This window comes from Cavia porcellus, unplaced genomic scaffold, assembly GCF_034190915.1.
Source record: "Cavia porcellus strain 051 isolate PalLab524CR breed Dunkin Hartley unplaced genomic scaffold, mCavPor4.1 scaffold_26, whole genome shotgun sequence".
Taxonomy (NCBI): Eukaryota; Metazoa; Chordata; class Mammalia; order Rodentia; family Caviidae; genus Cavia; species Cavia porcellus.
This window is the reverse complement of record NW_026947509.1, coordinates 51,972,751-51,997,072: the sequence shown is the minus strand read 5'-3', so window position 1 is coordinate 51,997,072 and position 24,322 is coordinate 51,972,751. Positions and strand designations below refer to the sequence as shown.

The 24,322-nt window shown below is 37.8% G+C and overlaps 1 protein-coding gene across 1 annotated transcript in view; it reads left to right on the top strand.

Annotated features, from left to right (window-relative positions):
• Positions 1 to 11,606, top strand: part of Abca12 (ATP binding cassette subfamily A member 12) — a 170,215-nt gene extending 158,609 nt beyond the window's left edge. Inside the window, exons 46-53 of the mRNA XM_003474203.4 lie at positions 365 to 474; positions 851 to 992; positions 2,115 to 2,249; positions 4,128 to 4,231; positions 5,405 to 5,497; positions 6,629 to 6,734; positions 9,035 to 9,172; positions 10,391 to 11,606. Of these exons, the coding sequence (XP_003474251.2) occupies positions 365 to 474; positions 851 to 992; positions 2,115 to 2,249; positions 4,128 to 4,231; positions 5,405 to 5,497; positions 6,629 to 6,734; positions 9,035 to 9,172; positions 10,391 to 10,498 (936 nt within the window). The 3' untranslated portion in view covers positions 10,499 to 11,606. The remainder of the gene's footprint in view (positions 1 to 364; positions 475 to 850; positions 993 to 2,114; positions 2,250 to 4,127; positions 4,232 to 5,404; positions 5,498 to 6,628; positions 6,735 to 9,034; positions 9,173 to 10,390) is intronic.
• Positions 11,607 to 24,322: the final 12,716 nt, after the last annotated feature.

The window sequence follows — 24,322 nt, the reverse complement described above, 5'->3', positions numbered from 1 at the left end:
TCAGTAGCTTATTCAGGAAATTTTGTATGAATAATGTGAGACCTACAAATGTAATTACTTCACCTAGTTAGCAATTTTCTGGGGTATTACATCATGTCATACAAAGGGGTGCTATAACATAATATGTAAAATAGGTCCCTAGTATACACATTTACCAATGTTCAGGTAGTTAAAGAAAGAAAAAATACATAAAGTATCACTTTGTTTTAGAGAGAAAGTTTTACCAAATGCCAACAGAGCATTTCCTTACATAATTCCAGTGATTTATTTTTCTCCGAAATGTATTTCACCCCAGGAGAAGGAAAAAGATACAATAACAACAGTTCTCTATGATTTACATATTTTTTTTCTCCCCTTAAACTAGTGCTTTGGCCTTCTTGGCGTGAATGGAGCAGGAAAGACCACTATATTCAAGATGCTGACTGGAGATGTTATTCCTTCAAGTGGAAATATTCTGATCAGAAATAAGACAGGGTATGGAAAACCAGCGCTTCCATCTTGCCAAGTGCAATGCAATTAAAATAATTTCATAGGGCTGGGAATGTCGCTCAGTGGCCAGCATCTGTCTGGCAAGCATGAGGCCCTGGGTTTGATTCCCGGTAACAAAAAAAAAAAAATCAATCAATATTTTAGGTGACTTTCTAGTTGTATTATTAAATCTTCAAGGGGAAAAATTATCAAAATGCATAGGTAGTTTTAACCATTTCATATGATTCTGATCGTAAGATTATTTTATCCTTTTTATTAAAATCACCATCTATCATTAGCAAAATAGAGCCACATTCCTGACATGTAGAGACCAGGAGAGCCGTACTTTTTGAAATTCATGTGTTCTTGTCTCACCGTTCAGCTCTCTGGGTCATGTTGAGTCTCACAGCTCTTTAGTTGGTTACTGCCCTCAGGAAGATGCCTTAGATGATCTGGTAACTGTGGAAGAACATTTGTATTTCTACGCCAGAGTCCATGGAATTCCTGAAAATGATATCAAAGAAGTGAGTACATCTGTGAAAACCTATTGAATTTGCTGACCATTGTTGTTTTTCTTTTCCCCACACCGCAACTCCCACAACACCAACCTACCCCTGAAAAGCCATGAAATTTTCTTCTGAACGGTGGGAATGAGGCCAGCTTTGCTCGGCTGAGCGTTCTGTACACGCACCTGTGGACCTGCCTTCCGCACACTAGGGCCAGGCTGCTTCCTTCGTTCCATTAGGAACTGTCAGAGGCTCATGTCTGCATTAGGCTCTGAGCTGAGGACAGGCTGGGGATGCTTCTATATGCTTTGGCATTTAAATAAGCTTTGACCCATGACATTAACTGAAAAACCCCCAAGTAAATCAGAATACCTTCTGTTTTTATTTTATTTTGTTTTGTGTGCTGGGGACGGTGCCCAAGGTCCACAGCACACTAAGCGTTCATTCTACCACTGACTACAACCTGAGACCTCAATTTTGACTTTTAAGCTGTGGCTTTGCATGTCTTTGCAACTATTTGCCTTTGCAGTGGAATGACTAACCCTTAGGACAGGTCCTTCTGTTTTGTGACAACCCTGGGGACTTGCTGCGTGAGTCCAACTAGAATTCATTATTTGGCAGGGCCATTTAACTACAGAAATAACTACAAGAGCCCATGATTCCGAATGCACTGAAGTTCTGATAGTGGCTCTTTTTAAAACAGATTTAAATCCTTTGTGACCACTCACCCCTCAGTCAGAAGAGAGATGAAGCAGTGATGCGATCAAGGAGAAACCTGCCTTTGAATTCTGGCTTAGTTCTTTTGAGCTTTACAGGAGAATCCTGTGGTAACACAGCATCAAGTACAATCTCGAACAGTAAACACACACGCCACACATGAACATTTGGAAAGAAAAAAATCTCATTTGAAAATAAGCCTCTGAGGAATTGCTTTTATCTCTTTAAATGAACTATTAATTTTTAAATAGTCCTTTAAAATGAAAATAAAATCTGTGCTGAATTTAAATGTTTTAATTTTTTTTTCTTGACCTCAATTCTCCTTGATAAAATTTCCTTTTCACAAGCAGATTTTCTTCCATTTGGTGCTTTAAGGGTTCTGGCAGGGGAAGGTCAACCTAATTCCTCTTTTATTATCCACAGACTGTTCATAAACTCCTTAGGAGACTTCACTTGATGCCCTACAAGGACAAACCCACCTCTGTATGCAGTTATGGCACAAAAAGAAAATTATCCACTGCTCTGGCCTTAATAGGGAAACCTTCCATTCTACTGCTGGTAAGAGACGCATTACGAAAAAGACTACTACATAATTAGAACAGCACGTTTGGGTGTATGTATTCACGTCTCACCCTCACTGTGACCATCAGCGTTTAGTGAGGTCTCACTACGTGCCAATTATTTTACAGGCAACTTACACTACCACATCAAAGGAATCTATATCAGCAAATAACAAGTTGTTACAATAATATGTTTTCAAAAATGTTTTGATCTGAAACACTGGCTGGTAGGTTACAGAGGAAGCACTCAGCATGGGAATGGGAAGTAGCTGCAACAAAATCAGGATATTTGAACAACTAAGTAAAGTTATGGAACATGGTAGAATTTAATTCCCATTCACTGACAAATTATGTCTCTTTCTGTTTGAAGCTAATCAGGTGAGCGAATGTATTCCGTTCTCTACTGAGGAGGACAGGCACATTTTAAGACAAGAAGTGATGGGTGATATTCTATGCTATTTTATCTGTACTCCAGGAGATGGAAAGAAAAGTAGTCCACATTTTTATTTTAGTTATCAGCTGCAAGATGAAACTGGTCACCTGGAAACATAAATTATGCAGAAAGTAGCACAATATTCTGTTTTCTGGGCCCAGTATGTACAAGTATGTTTATTTCAGAGAAATAAACTCTTCTTTACTTTGGAAGATCCCCTTAATTCAAGGACCTCCAAATTCTGAAAACATCTTAGCTATATGCAATAAATACCCAGTTACAAATGGCCTCTTTATTCCAGGGATTAAGTCATAGGGTGGGTGAAGTCATTTACACTGCTTAGGTAGGATGATGCACAGCCCTTCTTTCTATAATGCCATCGGCTTCTAATGCATTAGGTCCCCACCAATCGATGCTTATAATGGAATTCTATTGTGTAAGTGTCCCTTCAATTGAACAAAACAATACTTAGAGATAATATATGTAAAGCATTTTAAGCTGGTAAAAGGGCTGTGTAACTGTTATATAGCAATGAGAACTGAAACACAAGCTATGAAAGATGCCATGTTTTCCTCCAGATTTGTTTACCATGGAGGCTATTTTTCCACAAACAGAAGCTGTGTGACAGTTGTCCATCACTGTTTTCCTAAACTAACATCCAGTGCTTTCTTTAAATTAGACACCTACTAGAAAAAGGAACCTAACTATCCAATACTTACATACTTTTCCCTTACAGGAACAGTTTTAAATTTTTACCTAATCTTGACCTATAATTAATTTGCTTTTTACAATCATGTCAGGATCTCTTATTGCTTGTTTAGATCATCTCTTGTTACATTTAAAAAACTTTATGTCTGAACAATTTTTCAAAGCACCATTTACTTTAGAAAAATAACATATATGGTTTTATGTGGCAGTTTCTGCAAATCTTATTTTTATCTTCCCAAAGAGTGTTAAATTTTAATTATTAAATGAAACAAAAAATACACCTCAAATATATTAACTAAAATATCAAATCTTGTTTATTTTCTGCATTAAAAAGCATCTTGTTACTCATAGTTATAACTCGGCTTTCATGAGAGTGATAGCAATATTACTAATATAGCTTTCAATATATATGTGAAAATATAAAATTAAATGTAAAAACTCTGCTTTGTCAGTAACTGAGAAAAACTTTTCTTCCAAGGAAACATAAGACATGAATGTAAAGTAACAGGGTGTCACTTTTACCCAGACACCTTTTGAATAAATTGACAGTTTTAAATACTTAATTTTGAGCTTTTTGACAGCAGCAGCCAAAGGCTTATTAAGTATAAAACAAGAAAGTCACAGAACTTCTAAAAGTGATGTCTGTTCTAAGGAATCAAGACTCAGTGATTCGTGTAAAGAACCTCATTAGAGATTAATTAATTTGATAAATTTTTCTTGTAACTCTCTATTAAGGATGAGCCGAGCTCTGGGATGGATCCTAAGTCGAAACGGCACCTCTGGAAGATCATTTCGGAGGAAGTACAGAACAAGTGTTCCGTCATCCTCACATCCCACAGGTAAGCTGAGTGTGGAAGTCAAGGTTGCAGTCTTAGAATGTTAGATTAGAAAGGGCAATTCTGGGCATTCGATAGGGGCGTGAATACCTTCAGTTGTGTAAAAGTGTTTTATGTTTGTGGTAGTAAAGCTAAGTCAAATAAGTAGGTTTTTATGGTGAGACTAATGTGGTGAGACCGGGTTTGAGCTATAAGAAGAGCTCTTAGAAACAGATTTGTCATGAAACATGGCCTTCCTCACTTACCTAGGGCTGCCTGTTGCCGGTAAAATGAAATTCAGAATCCTCAGCCTGCCTAGGCAAGGCCTCTTACTATCTAGCCGCAGCAAAATTCCAGTCGTTTTTCCCTACCATACTCTGCCCCCAGTTAGTCTGAACTGCCCGTGGTTCTGCAGGCATGCGCTGCCTTGCCCATCTCCAAATCCCTTCTTCAGCTGTGCTTCCTACTGGAAATAATCTCTGCACGTAATCTGTCCAAATTCTAATTGGACCTGTCCTTCCAGAACCAGCTCCCATCCCTCCTCTCCACGCAGTACAGCCTCCCTTCCCTAAAGTACCAGCGATACCGAAGCCTCTCTTATGATGTTGCCATGGTCTTGATTTGGATTAAATTCTCATTACATTAAAATGATCATATAGTAGAAAAGCTACCAGATGAATTTATTATTCAAGGGCTGGTTTACATCCTTCCTTTGCCAGCACACTGGAGCCAAGCATTTCACTCCCGTGAACATTTGCATGAAAGGGACAGGGTGATAGCGAGGGCTGCCTTTGGATACGAAATGAGAGCACATGTAATCAGGTACACATTAGCTAGTTATAAATCCAAATCCATAAAAGACAACTAGAGTAGCAGGCATAATGAAAAAAGCTTGAGGTTATTTTGGAAGCATTTCTTAGGAAATGTGGGTCTTGAGTCAAACCTTTAAAAACCTTAAAAGAAATACTGAGTTTGATAGGAGGGCTTTCTGAGGAAGAGAGGTGGCCTCAAATTTCACAAGAAACACTTTAAAACCCTACCTGGGGACATTTAATGTATACTTTAAAAGACTTTCTTTTGGTTCAACTTCAAAACACAATTCTCAGATGTGTCATGAAATAATTAAGTTTGTGCTTATGAACTTCAGCCAAAATCTCTGTGCTCTGAATGTCGATGTGATTCCACTTCATCTTTCAGCATGGAAGAATGTGAAGCACTTTGCACCAGGCTGGCCATCATGGTGAATGGAAGGTTCCAGTGCATTGGGTCTTTGCAGCACATAAAAAGCAGGTAAGGAATCATGTGCTGTCTAACACACACTGTGGAGCCATCAGTCTAATGGTGCTGACTCCAGTTTTGAGGATTATCTCAGCAGCCTGTCTTGCAAAGGGAAGCTAAGCAGGAATGGAGAAGGTAATCCTCAGACGTAATCACTGACCCACCTTAAAGTATTTCGAGAGTTTATTGTACTTTTAGTTAATACTCCCAAATCTAAGAAGGTCTAAAGCTAATAATAATTCCACAACCAGAGCTAATAATAATAATAATGGTAATAGCAATAAATCTTCCACCACAACATTCAGAGAGAGAAATTTTAGGAGTTTGTCTATTAACAAATTAGACATTAGGAAGTACATGAAGACATAGATTTTCATCTAGGATGTTCATTTGCCACTTGCACAAGTATTCAGTAAGCTGTTTAATATTTTTAGCACATTGAAAACCTTTTTAATCAAGAATACACTGTGGAAATGTGCATAAGTACCAAATTACCATCAAATTAAATTAAATTAGTGGCTTATATTCACATGCATTTGTATACATTCATAGTAATATTCAAACTTCAGGATGATGATGCTTTATACCTTTTTAGATAATGACAACTTTCTTATAGCATAATACTAACGAGAAAAAAGGATGACAGAGGCCTTATGTTGTTCTCAGCGGTCTGTTGTGATTTGTTTATGAACTCCATTCTTGGTTCAATCAGGTCTAGCATTTTGATTTCATATTTTTTAAAAATCCCAATTATATTAATATTGACTGTTGACACTAAATTTTCATAATAACCTCTCTGAAGACCTTGCTTACTTTAAATTAGAATAAATTCATCTTCAGAAAATGATATACACTGCTAATTTCATGGATGTCAAAGGAAGCCATAGCTTGTGCATTCTTTCCAATATTGATTTTGCTCAAAGAATCTAACTTACTGTACAGAAGGAAATAAAGTTTTAAAAAATCATAGCAGTGAACTATTGCCAGTTTACAGCACGCCCAGAGCCTATGGCAACATGATAGTCTTTACATACGAAAATGGACCCTAATGGTCATCCTGGGTTTTGTTTCATTATCTAGAACTCCGAGGGAACAATTTTGGCAAAACATAATTTACACTGTATTTTGCACTTTTCTTCCTAGGTTTGGTCGTGGGTTTACTGTGAAGGTTCATTTAAAGAATAACAGAGTAAGCATGGAGACTCTCACAAGGTTCATGCAACTGCACTTTCCAAAAACATATTTAAAAGTAAGTGACGGCCCTGCCTTTTGACCTTGACCTTTGATCAGCATAGCATAATATCATAGTGGATATTTGCCATTTCCAAGTTCATCATAGCTTTGTTATTCATCATAGTGTATTAGTTCAAGCACACTTTATATGAACAAATAGCATTTTCAAATTATATATTATTACAGCCATTTAGAGTTAGTATAGTCTTTCATAGATATTTATTTGTTCTCACAAAGTCTTTATTGTCACACTCTATCTGCTTTTCAGGAGTATATTTTTCTAGTTTATTTGGTAGATATGTGAAGGAGTTGAGAGATAGCATTGTTACATTATTATTATTATTATTATTATTATATTACCAAGAACATTTCTTCATAGGGGGAAAATCAGAGAATCCCTTATAGCTGGAGGAAGTTATCTCTTTTGTTCACCTCATTTTTTTTTTAAAAAAAACAAGTCTACAATAAGCCTTCCAGTCTCAAATGAGATGAACTATCATACTATTAATTTCATTTTACATATATACTACATAGTTATAGGATAGACCCCCAGGGATCTAAGCATGCACATCTCACTAAGCCTGCCCTTAAAGCACTTGACAGAAAAATGATTATTATCATATCTTTGATGGACAATTTTCAGAAGCTTCAGAAATGGCAAATAATTGTTGTTAAAAGGCAATCAGATGTGGAATAATGAAAATAAATTGCAGAGCTTTGGACAGAGCCCAGCCACGTGGGGTGAAATTCAACAAGACATTTAAAATCTCTAAGCCTCACTATGTTCATTTGTAAACTAGAGTCAGACATTTATTTCACGAAAATGGTGTGAGAGTTAAATGGCAGAGTCCATAAAAATACTTTATCAACTATAAGGCACAATGGTAATGTAGATGATTTTAATAAATGATTTTAGAGAACAAAACAATGCATTTTAAAATGAATTCCTTTATCCAATACTTTAGCTTCAGCCGCCTCAAGCCCAGTAACATCTCTAGGAAATAATACCTTTCTTGTTTCTTATCAAGGCCCATTTTCTATACACTAAATTTAAATCACATTTACAATCATATGTGCTTTTTCTTTTAGTGAATTTCTGGGATGAAATATTTATTTGCTGAGTGATGAAATTACATTTATCCTGGTCACTGTCCCATGGAACCAGGACCTCTGAGTCCTGGCAAATGAAGTGATGATAAAGATTCTGATTCTGCCTACGCAGATCATCCTCAATCCTCCCACAATGGTTTATAGATCTCTAGAAAGAAAATACCAATGCCAACAGTTCGGTCGTAAAAATAAGCAAGGTGGCCAGATTGCACAAGGAAAAGGCAGTCTCGGATATCAGGCTGAAGTATGTCATCTTGATACCTGGATATCACAAGGGTAGATACTCCAGGTGAAAGCATCCTGTTCAAACTCATGCCTAGAAAAAACACCCTGATGGCTTCGTGCCAGAATAAATCAGTGAGTCTGGTTTCTAGAACTCTGCGATGGCTGCTGCACTAAGATGTGATGAGGATCAAATTAGTATCAGTAAGGCGAGTAAAGAGAAAAGGATATAGCTGTGTTAAAAACCACAAAAAATATGGCAACTGATTAAATACTCAGAAGAGTATGATGTTAAAGATACCCCTAGGGAGTAAGAGTACAGTACTAGGTAGATGGTGATAGTATTGACTAAAATTTTAAAAATCTAAAAAGTACTTTTAAGGTGAGTTGGGAAAGGATGCAACATCATTTGAATGAAGTTGTTCTTAGATAATACTTTTAAAATCTACCATTTTCCAATATAAATTGAATAGCTAATCACCAGCTTTTTGGAGCAATTCTAACATAAAAATAAAATTACTAAAATGGATCTCTGAGGGAGACAGTAAAAAGGGAAGTTAAAAGAATTAAGATGTGTTATATAGATCTACCAACTGCCTGTGATGAATGTAATCCTTTTGTACTGCAAACCTGTACGTATAAAAATAAAAATTTATAAAACAAAATAAAATCGAGAAGCTATGTGAGCTGAGCCTAAACTCCTATGTGAAATATCATCCTACAAAAAGTTTTCCAGGCAAGATTATAACTGCACAACAATGCAGAATGTTTCAAAAATTTTATTAACTTTAAAATTTGTCTTCTGTTCAGTATCCATGAAGTTTTGCATTTCATCTTTACAAGCGGCTTCTAAATATCCCCATTATTTAGACTGTAGCAACATTTTCAGCAGAATGAATTTCAGTATTGTTCATAGCACTCAGTTATGTCTAATCAAGTAATTACTCAATCTTGTAAAATAAATGTTTCTTTCGGTTCCCACAGGATCAGCACCTCAGCATGCTGGAGTATCATGTACCAGTCACTGCAGGAGGAGTGGCAAACATTTTTGATCTGCTGGAAACCAACAAGGCTGCTTTAAATATCACGAATTTCCTAGTGAGTCAGACTACGCTGGAAGAGGTAAGATATATACCATTGTTCATGTGCATAATGTCACGTATTAATTATCATGCATCTCGGTTATTTTCTTTTAATGACATTCAATTTAGTTTAATTGAAGCAATATCTAATCTTACACCTGAAAAACTTAGCAAAAATCCTAACATTTCTGACTGCATTTTGGAATATTAAAAAAATATGAAAGGCATTAACCATTTTTTAATGAAGATATTTTCAGTATTTAAGACATCTGTATTCATAAAGTTAGATGCATACGTAAAGCAACAAAACACTATTTTCACCCACAAAATAAACAGGTGTTAGCACTTTTTGCTACTTTCTCCTTGGAAGGTTTCACAAGGAACATTTCTGCGGATGGGCTTTCTGGGTCATGGGTGCATAGGAGTCGCAAGAGATCCTGCAGACCTTGAGGTCTCCTAAATTCACATAGCTGACACAGCAAAAGCAGAATTCCTTTCTTTCATTTGTACTTGTCTTAATTACATTTAAATTCAATAACTTGGTGCCTCATAGGTCACCCTTCATCACCACTGCACTGTCTTAATTTGGTACAGCTCACGCAGCATAACGTATACTACATGTGATTATGTCTTGACACTGGAATGGACCTAAAAAGTCCTGATGGGCCTCGAATTGATGTATCATACTGCATTTTATAAACTACTTTTTACGAGGTTTTGGAAATTTTAATAGGGACCTAACACAATTATGTCATTGCCCTCAAAGAAAACTTAGTCTTGAGATTTAGTCTTTGAGTGATTACCTGCCAGCATCATGCCTGGCAAAAACTGGACCCTTGATAAATAGTTGTGGGATGAATCTGTAACTAATGTATTTAATGATTTTTAATAAATGAAGAGCTCTATTAAATTATTGGCTAGCAAAGATAGTGTGTGAGATTTTTATACAAATTTTATTTTCGTGAAATATGAAAATTACACAGGGCTCAAGGTAGGCACGTTCATTATATTTGATAGAGACATTGTCATAGATCATATGGATATAAATTTGTGCCAATAGAAATTCAAGTACAGCTTGATATTTAGATTATGCTCATAAATGTCATTAATATAGTCATAGATTTAGGTACTATTTTCAAACTCCAGTTAAAGTTGACTGTAAAAACTGACTCCAGCTGAAGATTTGTGAATATGTGTGGGCGTATCTTAACTATCTTAACTGTCTTCCTTAATGGTTTTATTTCTCTTTACAAATCAGGTTTTCATCAACTTTGCCAAAGATCAAAAGTCCTATGAAACTGCTGACACCAGCAGCCAAGGTTCCACCATAAGTGTGGACTCACAGGATGATCAGATGGAATCTTAGTAGCCACTGCAAACTTGACTTCAGCAAATGGCCACCGATGCATTTTGAAGAAGACATCCCTTCCTCAAAATCCCTTCACTTTAAAGTATTACACTGTATGGAAAGTTACAGTAGACTCACGAGTTACTCTGAACAGAAAGCTTTCTTCCTGAGATCAGTGAACACTATCACTGCTGAAAGGAATTCCTGTATACTCAACACTGTGAGAATGCTCATGTATATGCTGGTGTTTCTCAGCTGAAGATGAAAACACCTCGTGATGAATGTATTAATTTATTACTTTCAATAAAAAGACAGCTTAAAAGATATAGGTATTAGTAGTTGAGAATGGAGAGAAAGAGTAAGGTGGGTTGGGATAGGTAGGGTTGGGTGAACAAACAAAATAATTTATTTCCACAACAGAATGGAGTGTACATCCTCATAGATTTGTTACTTTACTGTGATTGGTAAAGTGCTAAAGGGCCAAGTGTACATTGACGGGAGGCAGTGGGCACGGTGTCTACAAAGTGTGTGTGTGTGTGTGTGTGTGTGTGTGTGTGAGAGAGAGAGAGAGAGAGAGAGAGAGAGAGAGATTTTGAGTACCTGCGAATATCTGGGGACATATGGAACCCCAATAGGTGCTTTCCTGCAAGAGTGCAACTAAAAGAGCTGTTTGCCCTGGTGGTAAACAGAATACAGACTCCTTCTTACCCTGCTTTGTCAATAGTGAGGCACTGGGCAGAGCAGGAAGCTACCTGCCGGGTAAGGGGGAATGGATATGTCAGCTGGACTGCTGTAAAAGCTGAAAACTCCGAGAGAATTCACACGCTGCTGGCAGGCAACATTTTTTAAGCTCTTACAGAAGCCTTCATGTTCCAGGCTTCTCCTCAGGAAACAGTCCTGTGGAGGGAAAATGAATATGAAGTTAATTTTCAGCTAATTGCCCAGCTGACCCTGAAACATGTACATGGGTACAGGATATCCTTTTTAATCATACCAAATCACACGGCCCTGGAGGAAGTTGCTCTATGTATCATTTACGTGTGGGTATGCACGTGTGTGTTTGTGCTACTGTGTTTGTCCAAGTTTTCCAGCTTTAGCATGGATGGTTCTGTTGAAAAAAACCTCAATAAACTCAAAGTTTAGAAAAAATTCACAATGTCATTTCATTTTTTTAGGCAAGAGTCAGAAACCTAAAATCAGTCATGTGGCCCACAAGGTCCTGTATGAATGGGCTTTAGCTTACCTGTTCACCATCACCCCTAGCCACCCACTCTTGTTATTCTGAATCTAGCCATGCTGTCATTTTCCAGTTGTTTCCAGTACTCCAAACTCCTTATTTTGAGACATTTGTATGTGCTGTTCCTATACTAGAGAAATGCTCTTCCCTCACTCTTGGTGCTCAGCTAACAGTTTCCAGAAATGCTACACTTTCTCTCAGAAACTTTCCTGCACTGATTTCTCAGTTTAAACTCAGCTGCCCTGTTCTAAATACTCTACTCCACTGTTACCTATTTTTCTGTGAAAGAATGCATCATAATTTGTCACATATCCAAGCTAGCATGTGTATCTTAACAGATGGCAGGGTAATTTCTCTGAGGATAGAGAATGTCTTTGGTGAGGATGATATACTGGTCTTGATCTATGAAAACAAGCTATTTGGATTAGAACTGTGAGCAAGGGACAAAATGATGGCCAAGACCCACAAAAGAAGAATAAGAGGGATTTGTTTACTGGCAGAGTCTGCTACGGATGCTTGGTTGTTTGATTGCTTCTGTACAATGATGGGAAGGGAAGCAAAGAAAAAGAGAGGAAACACATGGAAGGGAGAAGGAATAGTGGAAGACTAAGCAATGAAGAGAGATGAAAGCCCCGTGAGAAGGAGAATGGACTTTGAAAGCCATGAATAGTGGCAAATGTGGCAGTGCGTGCCTGTAGCTCCAGCACCTTGGGGACATCTCCAGTCTGGGCACAGCCTAGGCAACTTAGTGACCCTATTTCAGAATAAAAAGTGAGCTGAGGCTGTAACGTAGTACAAAGTCCTTGGGTTCAATTCCCACCATTGCACAAAAATAACCAGGAATATACAAATGCTTTTTTTACATTCATTTGCTGTGTAGCCTTACTGTGCACTGTCCCCATTATCATTAATATTCAATGGAAATATTTCATATATAAGTTGACCACATACATATGCTACCTACAAATGAGTGTCTCATGGAAACTTGAGAAAGGCTATGTTAGTGCTTTCTTGCAGTGAGAGGAAGGACAGTGGCTGCCTTGTCAGAGAGAATGAGATCACGAGGCAGGGAAAGGCCTGGAACAGGACCGTCCAGGCACGCACAGGAAAGGTGCGCAGGAAAGCCTCAGCTGGTTTCTGGACTCCTTTAAGTCCTTTTAAGTCAGTGTTTAGCATTTATTTCCTTCACTAGACTTGAAACTCAATGAGCACAGAGATCTAATTTGATCTTCCTGGTTCTCCCACCAGTACTTGCATACACAGTAAATATTTAGGACACTCAATAAAAAGTGTTGGTTAAATCAATAATAAATGTATGAGAAAGAGAAGAGAAGCTGGCATGGTTGATATGGAAACCAAACATCCTTATTCTGTTTAAATTTCTGAACTGCAGCACAGTTTCCCAGGAGGTAGCTTATTCATAGACAAGAAAAAGGAAAGATGATGCGTGATCCCATATTAAAGATATTAGAAGGAATCCAGTGGGATGGGAGGATTTGAGTATCTTCTTTGAATTTAGAATTCTAATGCTTTGCTTTCATACATTTCTGCACATTTATTCCTCTTTGTCTTGTCTGTTAGGAAGTACTATGGAAGAGTTTCCATGGTGCCTTTCACATACAAGTAAGGAATGCACATGAGAAGCTGTTTGAACACACCTCCCTTTGGACTCCTCAGCAACAGAGAAAATGTTTTGAGAATTCTCGGTTCTCAGAGGAAAATGTGAATTATTTGAATTACCTCTGAGGATTGTGGCAATTTTCACTTTACCCATAAAGCCCAATATTCATAATATTAAAACACTGGGTACAAAAATGAGAACAGTGGAGACTGATATATACAGCTACCTTCTCCTGATACGCTCTCTGCCTTCCTGATCAAGAGTAAGGGCAAATTCTGACCTCGTTGATGACAGGAAACGAAGCAGGTTTACTCTCACCTCCATCCTATTCTGGGAGCTGTCATTATCTACAGCTTTGCACACAGGGTCCGGGGAAAAGAGTATTTCTACCTTTGCCACAAATTCAATCCTACCACTCCCTGCTCATAAATTCAGACTGGTATTCCATAATCTTTAAGGCAAAATGCTGACCATTAAATGATCTTGGGAATGGTTCAGAATCTGCTCCCTATGCTTCTGGTGCTCATTCTCACGCAGTCTTTCCCCTACTTACATGAAGCTCTTGCTATTTCTTAGATCAGATCCTTTCTCAGCTCCTTGTGACTGCTTCATACTTCTCGTTCCTCTTGGGTGACCTTTTCTTCCTCCCTATCAGCTTTTGTTCAGCCTCTCCTTCTCATCTTTATCACATTTCTTACACGTCTTCTCTTTAAGGACCTCTCTCCAGAGAATATCCGGTGGAGTTATTGTTATTTCCTTTGTCATGAATGCGTTATTGTGCGTGTCCCTGCAGAAGCATTTCCATGCCGCATTATAAACCATATCTGTACACATTTCTCCCTACTCACTACACTGTAAGTTCCTGAAGAGCAGTAAATGGTCATTAAGTCATCATGGTTTCTCCCTTGTTTATTACAATAACAATATTGTTGTTGCTCGGTAAACTTTTGAAGGACCAAAGAAGTATACTTCAATTTTAATTTTTTTCCTAATTTTTGTTTTAATTTTTTGCTATGATGTTTATTTCTGTTTCAGAAGATTAACTATTTTAAGTTTAAACCTAAGTGCTTTGGGAGGCTCACACAATCAACATTTTAACTCAAAATGTTGATTCTTCAAGAGAAATCCATTAAAATGCCAAGCATTGGACATACCATTAATTTGCTTATAGCTTTGCCTATAATTTCATTTTGATCAAGGATATTTCAAGTGTAGATGCTATTTAAAACAAATACTTCCACCAAAAATAGAGATATGCTTAATCATTCCCATTGCACAAGAGGAAAAACTTAAGGAAGACATATAGTTAAAAATAATAACATGCACTATTCTCTGATCATTTGCTATGAGCGAAACATTGGGTTGAAGGTGCCACTCTTATTATATGCTTATTTAATTCTCATCTTTGTAAGAATTCTAAGTTGGCCCCTCTTCTTGACGAGAACATTGAAGGTTAAGAAAAAATAATTATCTTGCCAAGAATCAAACAGCCAAGAACTGAAGTAGACTCTATACACTGTATTCTGACATAGACAAAAACAACATCAGCAACAAAAACTTGAGTATGATAACTTAGGCACATGGAATTCACTATTAACTTAGTAGTGAGGTATATTTATGTCTGAGACTGGAAACTACTGGCCCTGTTCACCCTGACTACTGCTCTCTTGACTCCTGTAGTTATCTCTACTACATATTTCTAGAATGAACTAGAAGACTCATGAAAGTAAAATAAAATCCCATCCAGTCCCCTTTTACAAGAGTCCTGATCCCATTCATGTAGGGTTTTCTCTCGTGACACAGATGCCCAACTTCCAACATCACTGCCCTGGAGCTGCAGTTTCAACATACAAATTTTAGGGGCACAAGAACATTCAAACCTGTGCTAGTCAGTTATATGTTTGTGACAAAATGTCTAAGAAAAATCCACGTAAGGAGGACAGATGTGTTTTGGCTCATTGTTTCAGAAGATTCAGCTCAGGCATCCCTGGCTCCGTTGCTTCTGGACCATGAGCTTCACCTCCAGAGTTTCCAAAACCTTCCAATAACTGCACCAATTGGGAGATCTGGGGTGCCCTCACTGGCCTCTCTGCGTGTCTGGAGGACTCTGGATTTCTGCGCCCAGACTGCTGGAGTTCCCTCAGGCTTCCAGGTGCAGTGAAGGAGAGAGGTGGGTTTAAGGCTTCCACATCAGCCTCCCCATTCCCGGCTTCATTTGGAGACCTGCTGAGCTCCCAATAGGTGGGCTGGCCCACACTACCAGCCTAGCCCAGCCTATTTAGCTGCCGCGCCTGGCCACAGGTCTGCAGAGGAGGAGCTGGGCAGAACTGGGGTGCCCTCACTGGCCTCTCTGCGTGTCTGGAGGACTCTGGATTTCTGCGCCCAGACTGCTGGAGTTCCCTCAGGCTTCCAGGTGCAGTGAAGGCGAGAGGTGGGTTTGAGGCTTCCACATCAGCCTCCCCATTCCAGGCTTCATTTGGAGACCTGCTGAGCTCCCGATAGGTGGGCTGGCCCACACAACCAGCCTAGCCCAGCCTGTTTAGCAGCCGCGCCTGGCCATAGGTCTGCAGAGGAGGAGCTGGGCAGATCTGGGGTGCCCTCACTGGCCTCTCTGCGTGTCTGGAGGACTCTGGATTTCTGCGCCCAGACTGCTGGAGTTCCCTCAGGCTTCCAGGTGCAGTGAAGGCGAGAGGTGGGTTTGAGGCTTCCACATCAGCCTCCCCATTCCCGGCTTCATTTGGAGACCTGCTGAGCTCCCAATAGGTGGGCTGGCCCACACTACCAGCCTAGCCCAGCCTGTTTAGCTGCCGCGCCTGGCCACAGGTCTGCAGAGGAGGAGCTGGGCAGATCTGGGGTGCCCTCACTGGCCTCTCTGCGTGTCTGGAGGACTGTGGATATCTCTGCAACCAGGGAGGGTCCACAGGTTCCTGAAGCACTGCGGCCTGTGGTGAGTACCCTAACCCGGCTGCGATTGAAGAACTGTGGAGCTTCCAAGGGGCAGGTGGACGCACAGTGTCCCTGAGGCCCAGCTTGTCTGGAACTGCGGAGTTCTGAGCAGGCAGAGGAGGGCCACTGGTTCTGTAGGCCTAATGGCTTGGAGTAGCGCAGCGCCAGAGTCCCAGTAGCTCCAAACATAGAAGGGGATTTTCAACAGATCCTGAGGAAGCTTTCAAATAACACTTGAAACACAGAAATATAGGAAAATGACAAAACGAAAGACCAAATTACAACCTCAAACCTCCAGCCCATCTCAAGAAACGCTAGGAGCGATGTATATAGAAGAAAATATATCCCATCCACCTCATATATCAGACACAATAGCCACTGAAATTGACAAGCAACTCCAGGAAGCTTTAAAGAAATTCAAACTCGAAATAATCTCCCAGATAAAAGAAGAAATGATAAAAGAAATGAAAGAGATTCTAAATATATCTAAAGAAAACACAGATAAAAAATTGGAGGAACTAAACAAAAAGATAGAATCCCTAGATGAGCAATATAAGAAACAAACAGAATACATAATGCAGATGCACAGAGATATACAGGAAATAAAAAACTCCACTGAAAGTTGTAAAAACCGCCTTAATGAAAGTGAAGATAGAATTTCAGACCTTGAAGACAGGATTGCAGCTAGTGAACAGGAAAGGAAAGATCTTTTGAAAATAACAAGGAACCAGGAAACAACAATTCAACAACTGCAAGACGATGCAAAGAAGAATAACATAAGAATGATAGGGATTAATGAAAGAGAGGGAGACAACATGAAGGATGTCAGGAGGATATTTAGAGAAGTAATAGCTGAAAATTTCCCAAGCATGAGATCAGAAACTGACATCAGGATCAGTGAAGCATATAGAACTCCAAACAGTCATAACCAAAATAAAACTACACCCAGACATATAATAGTCACCATCCCAGAAATCCAACACAAGAATAGATTATTAAAAGCTGTCAGAGAGAAAAGACAAATCACTTATAAAGGAAAACCTATCAGAATCACAGCAGACTTCTCAGCACAAACGATAAAGTCAAGAAGAGCATGGAGTGAAGTATTCCAGATCCTAAAGCAAAATGATTTCCAACCAAGACTGATATATCCTGCAAAACTATCATTCAAAATAGATGGTGCAATACGATACTTCCATGACAAAGAACAGCTGAAGAACTTCATGAACACCAAACCAACCCTGCAAAAAATATTGAAAGACAGTTTAGATACACAAAGGAAAAAACCACTAAGCAAAGCAAATAATTAAACAGAACCGAAAGATAAAGATGCAACAGCAGAGAGATAACATTCCTACAATTAACCAGCATTTAACAGTAATAACCATTAATGTAAATGGTCTCAATGCACCAATCAAAAGAAACAGACTAGCAGAATGGATCAAGAAACAAAATCCAACCATATGCTGTTTACAGGAAACCCATCTAACCCAGAAAGATACTCACAGACTGAAAGTCAAAGGATGGAAAACAATTCTTCATGCAGCAGGAATCCAAAAAAAGGCAGGAGTAGCCATTCTGTTTGCAGACAACGTGAACTTTAAACCAACAATGACCATAAAGGACAAAGAAGGTCACTACATACTCGTAAGGGGAAAACTCCAAGAGGAAGAGATAACTATCTTAAATATATACGCACCAAACTCCAGAGCACCCAGTTATATAAAACAATTATTAACAGAAATGAAAACTCAAATTATCAGTAACACAATTGTAACAGGAGACCTTAATACACCACTGAAACCAAGGGACAGATCAACCAGACAGAAAATGAGCAAAGAAATAACAGAACTGAATCACACCTGTGAACAAATGGGTTTGATAGACATATACAGAATGTTCCACCCAACAACATCAGAATACACATTCTTCTCAGCAGTACATGGATCATTTTCTAAAATAGACCATATATTAGCTCACAGAACATATTTAAGCAAATGCAAAAGAGTTGAAATCATCCCTTGCATATTATCGGATCATAGCGCTCTGAAATTAGAAATTAATGACAAAGGATACTGCAAAAATTCCGCAAACACATGGAAACTAAATAACACACTCTTGAGTAATCAGTGGGTCACAGAAGAAATTAAAGAAGAAATTAAACAATGCCTAAAAGAAAATGAAAATGCAGATACAACTTACCGGAATCTGTGGGATGCAATGAAAGCCGTTCTGAGAGGAAAATTTATTGCACTGAGTTCCCACATCAGGAAAACAGAACGAATACAAGTAAATAACTTGATGCTACACCTCAAACAGCTAGAAAAAGAAGAGCAAGTCAAGCCCAAAGCCAAAAGAAGAGAGGAAATTATAAGAATCAGAGCAGAAATCAATGCAATAGAGACTAAGAAAACAATCCAAAGAATCAACGAATCAAAGAGTTGGTTCTTTGAAAGAATAAATAAAATCGATAAGCCCCTAGCCAACCTTATTAAAAAAAGGAAAGAAAAAGCTCAAATTCATGCAATAAGAAATGAAAAAGGAGAAATCACTACAGACCCAATAGAAATACAGAGGATCATCAACACCTATTTCGAAAACCTCTACTCTCAAAAGTTTGATAACACAGAAGAAATAGACAGATTCTTAGAAGCATATGAAGTACCAAAGCTGGATCAAGAGGATATAAAACTGTTGAATAACCCAATCTCTGCTAATGAAATTGAGAATGTAATTGGGTCCTTGCCCACCAAGAAGAGCCCAGGCCCAGATGGATTCACTGCAGAATTCTACAAGAAATATAAAGAAGACCTAATGCCGACACTCCTCAAACTATTCAATGAAATTGAAAGGGAAGCAATCCTTCCTAAGTCATTCCTGGAAGCAAATATTACTCTAGTACCAAAACCTGAGAAAGACCCAACTATAAAAGAGAACTATAGACCGATCTCCCTAATGAACACAGATGCAAAAATCCTCAATAAAATATTGGCAAATAGGATCCAGCAAATCATCAAGAAGATTATACACCATGACCAGGTGGGATTCATCCCAGGAATGCAAGGATGGTTCAACATACGCAAATCAATAAATGTAATCCACCATATCAATAAAGCCAAAAATAAGAATCACATGATCATCTCTATAGATGCAGAAAAAGCCTTCGATAAGGTCCAACACTTATTCATGATAAGAACTTTACAGAAAATTGGAATAAATGGTCTTTACCTCAATATAATAAAGGCCATTTATGACAAACCAACAGCCAGCACCATACTAAATGGCCAAAAATTGAAAGCCTTTACTTTAAAATCGGGTACAAGACAAGGATGTCCTTTATCATCACTCCTATTTAATATAGTACTGGAAGTACTAGCCAGAGCAATTAGGCAAGAAAGAGAAATAAAAGGGGTAAAGATAGGAAAAGAAGAAGTTAAATTATCATTGTTTGCAGATGACATGATACTCTACATAGAAGACCCCCTAAACTCCATTGAAATACTCTTAGATACAATAAATAAATTCAGTAATGTGGCTGGATACAAAATCAATACTCAGAAATCAATAGCATTCCTATACACGAACAACAAAATTACAGAGAGGGAAATAAGAGAAACTGGACTATTCCCATTAGCAAGCAAAAAAATGAAATATTTAGGAATTACTCTTACGAAAGATGTGAAAGACTTATACAGTGAAAATTATAATACACTGAAAAACGAAATTGAAGATGATCTCAGAAAATGGAAAGACATCCCTTGCTCATGGATAGGAAGAACAAACATTGTGAAAATGGCCATTCTCCCAAAACTGTTATACAGATTCAATGCAATCCCAATAGAAATACCATCAACATACCTTATAGATCTAGAGAAATCACTCCTAAATTTCATCTGGAACCAGAAGAGACCTAGAATCGCAAAGGCAATTCTAAGCAGCAAAGACAAAGCAGGAGGCATCACAATCCCTGACTTGAAGTTATACTACAAAGCAACAGTAGTAAAATCAACATGGTATTGGAATCAAAACAGAGCTGAAGATCAGTGGAATAGATTGGAAGATACAACCACAACTACGAACACACTCAACCACCTTATTTTTGATAAAGGAGCCAAGCAGGTTCACTGGAAGAACGACAGTCTCTTTAATAAATGGTGCTGGAAAAACTGGCTCTCCATTTGCCGAAAACTAAAGCTAGACCCATGTCTATCACCATGTACTAAATTAAAATCTAAATGGGTCAAAGATCTGAATATTAAAACAGAAACACTAAATCTATTGGAAGACAAAATAGGTAGAAACCTTGGAGACATAGGAGTAGGTAAAGAATTCATGAACAGGACTCAAACCGCACGGGAAATACTTCCCAGAATCAATAACTGGGACCACTTCTTATTAAAAAGTTTCTGCATGTCAAAAGAAATCTCCAGCATAGTGAAAAGAAAACCCACAAACTGGGAAAAGATTTTAATGAACTCTCTCTCAGACAAGGGCCTCTTGTCTAAAACATATAAAGAATTAAAGAAACTCAGACCTCCGAAATTCAAAGATCCAATCCAAAAATGGGCATCTGAGATGAATATGCAATTCTCAGATGAAGAAATGCAAATGGCAAATAAATACATGAAAAAATGCTCATCATCATTGGTCATTAGAGAAATGCAAATTAAAACCACACTGAGATACCATCTCACTCCTGAAAGAATGGCCAGGATCAAGAAAACCGACAACAAATGCTGGAGAGGCTGTGGGGAAAAAGGAACTCTCCTGCACTGCTGGTGGGAGTGTAGACTGGTACAGCCTTTGTGGAGATCTGTCTGGAGATTTCTCAAAAAGTTGGGACTGGAAATCCCATTTATTCCAGCTATTCCACTTCTAGGCATATTCCCAGAAGAACTGAAAGCATCATACCACAGTGACATATGTGCACCTATGTTTATAGCAGCACAATTTGTAATCGCCAGATCTTGGAAACAACCCAAGTGCCCATCAACTGAGGAATGGATAAAAAAGTTGTGGTATTTCTATACAATGGAGTATTATTCAGCTATAAAGAAGGATCACATTGAGATATTTATCAATAAATGGGCACAGCTTGAGACCATACTCATAAGTGAAATAAATCAATCTCGCATGTGTGAATACTGAATAGTTTCCCTAATGTAAGTAATGATTCAAATATATAAAAATATGTGGTAATCATGATTCTCCATTAGGTGGCCTTGAAGCCTTATAAAATTTTCACTCATTAATTAGAAAGGCTTTATTCTGGGCTTCTTGATATGAAAATATTTGAAGCTAGAGTATATGAAGTTTTACCCAAATATTTCAAGGAAAAAGACACTATGGTAACTACTATTAAGTCAGGTTATAAGGTGGTGAAGTACTAGGTTATTGAAACAGTCATGCTGTGACCTCTATTGTTATATTGCTATGTCCTGTTTTATCTCAATCTCCCCCTTATTGTTTCAAAAAAAATTATTTAGTCATTTCTTATGTTTGTCTTAATTAAAGAAAAAATTCAAAAAAATTAGGATATATAAATAGTAACTCTTTTCGATTTCCTATTAACTTGTTTTGAAGTCCTGTAGTACTCCCACGATCTTGTTTTGACTGATTAGACTCTGTTCCATTCTATATGATAGTATCAAGTTTGAAGACATAGGCAACTACTTTGAAGACAATAAGATTCACTAAGATACCCATTCTGGTTTGACTATTGTGTTCTTTGGAAGTCCTGTAATGTTTACAATGCCTAAGTTTTATTGGTCTTGTTCTCTACTGTTTCGTCCAACTTTATAATATCTAATAAGATAGACAATTCTTTTTAAGGAAACAAGGGACAACGTTGATAACCATTGTTGATAAACTTGTACTCTGTTCTACACCATGTGCTACGTCTATCCTTGGTATTGACTGACAGCTTTGTTTTGCCATATTTGACTGTATTCTTCCCCCCCCCCCAAAGAAAGTAATAAGCACTAAGGAGTAATAAAATCCAAGATGTGTAAATTTTGTTGTAAAAAAGAGAGGGAAAAAAAAAAAAAGAAAAGGAGCTCTAACGGATATAACAGCAAGTGTGTTTGGGGGTGTTAAATAGCTGACTCTATCAATGTTTTTGGAACATTGAACACAGCTGTTTGCAGTCTCCCTGTTTGAATGTCCACCTTGTGTTCTTTGATACTGTGATTTGAGGAACTATTTTCAAGAAAATAGTGTGTAATCTACTAGCAGGTAATTTCTTACTGTTATGGTTTTTTGTTTTGTTTTGTTTTGTTTTGTTTTGTAGTTCTGTATTGCGTGTACCCTTACGCCGCTTTGGTTTGTTTTATGTTTTTCTCTTTTTCCTCTTAAATAAAAAAAAAAAAAACTGCACCAATTGGGGACTAAGCTTTCAACATCTAGCCTTTGGGGTACACTCCAAACTATAAAAAGACCATAACAGAATTGTTTTCTTAATTTCCTTTCATATTGTTTCTTGCTAATGTATAGAAATGCAATGACTTTTGTGTATTGACTTTATATGTAGCCACTTTGATAAATTAATTTATTCTAAAGGGTATTTTTATAGAATCTTTAGTGAAATATATATATATATATATGTATGTATAGAATCTATAAGCAGAGATCATTTTACTTTTTTTCTAATTTGCATGCCTTTTATTTACTGCTCTTGTCTAACTGCTTTGGCTAGAACATCTAGTAATATGTTGAATAGAAGTTGTGAAGCCTCTTTGGTTAACTTTGTTGACATCTCCACTACTGCTATAAATTATACAAAATCATTCTCTGTATCTCGATGTTTTATTAGCCACCAATTGACTAGTCTACCTTTAATAATAGCTTACATTTGTGTTGACTCGTCTAGATTTAATAACAGTTAACATTTATATAACGAGGTATATAACTTTATTTTTGCAAAGAACTTTTACATACACAAAATCATTGGATCTCAAGTTGCATGCATATTAAGTGTGTACATATCATATGGTTTCTTTTATATGAGAAACCTGAAGTAAAAATGAAGAGAAAAATGAAAGACAGATAGTAGAAAGTAGGGAGTTAGGGCTTTCTCAAAGGGGAAGTGAGTAAAGATATGGAGGGAGAGAAGGTAAGAAGAGGGTGTGAATATAAGAACTGGGTTGTGCATGTACCAACTGCACTCAAGCAACATAAACATTCCAGCATGTTTCTGCAGAAAAACAAAAAGGAGACAGACAAGAGATGGGTGGAAGTAAGGAAGGGAAAGGGAATGAAAAGAGAAATTAAGATGCATTATGTACATGCACCAACCTTCCACAAGAAATGTAAACATTATGTACTACACACATGTATTAATAAAATTCAAAAACTCTTTTGAAATTTACATTAACACTGTGAAACACTATTGCCCCTATTTGGTGAAATGGGATTAAATAAGTGACTTAAAGCAACAAATATAGTGTTTCAAATTATGATAACTACATTTTTTTTTACCAGTCTTAACGCTTGCTTCTGTGATTCATTGGTCTTATTCCAGATTTTCAATGAGGTTGTCAGTTATGGTGGCTTCTTCCCATCCCACCAATTGGAGTGGGCATCTGACCTGGGATGGTCAGAACACCTTATTTCTGCTGACTGCTTTGAATAGTTTAGAGATTGACACATGACTCCAGCAAAATGAGTTAGTGATGCCCGAATCAATGCCTCAAATTTCAAGAGAGACATTTCTTCAGAGATTGCTAAATTGGGTAGGGATGAATCTAGGGCTTTCGGTTGCCAGCTTGTCCATAAGCTAGAAAGACCCTGCATACTTAATAAAGTACAATGCAAAGAAACAGCATGAACAAATAGAATAGACTAATTTCCATTGAGCTTTTTAAACCACAGAATCTAGCCACGCCTGAGAAAACAGGCAGCAATGGAGAACAGACAGCCATGAAGAACAGACAGCGGGGGCCTGAAGAGATGAGTGCAACGCAAGAAATTAGTGGAGGAGGAGAAGGTAGTAGCTGTGGACGCAGTAAAAAATGGATCTCGAGTACATTTCAAAGGTAAA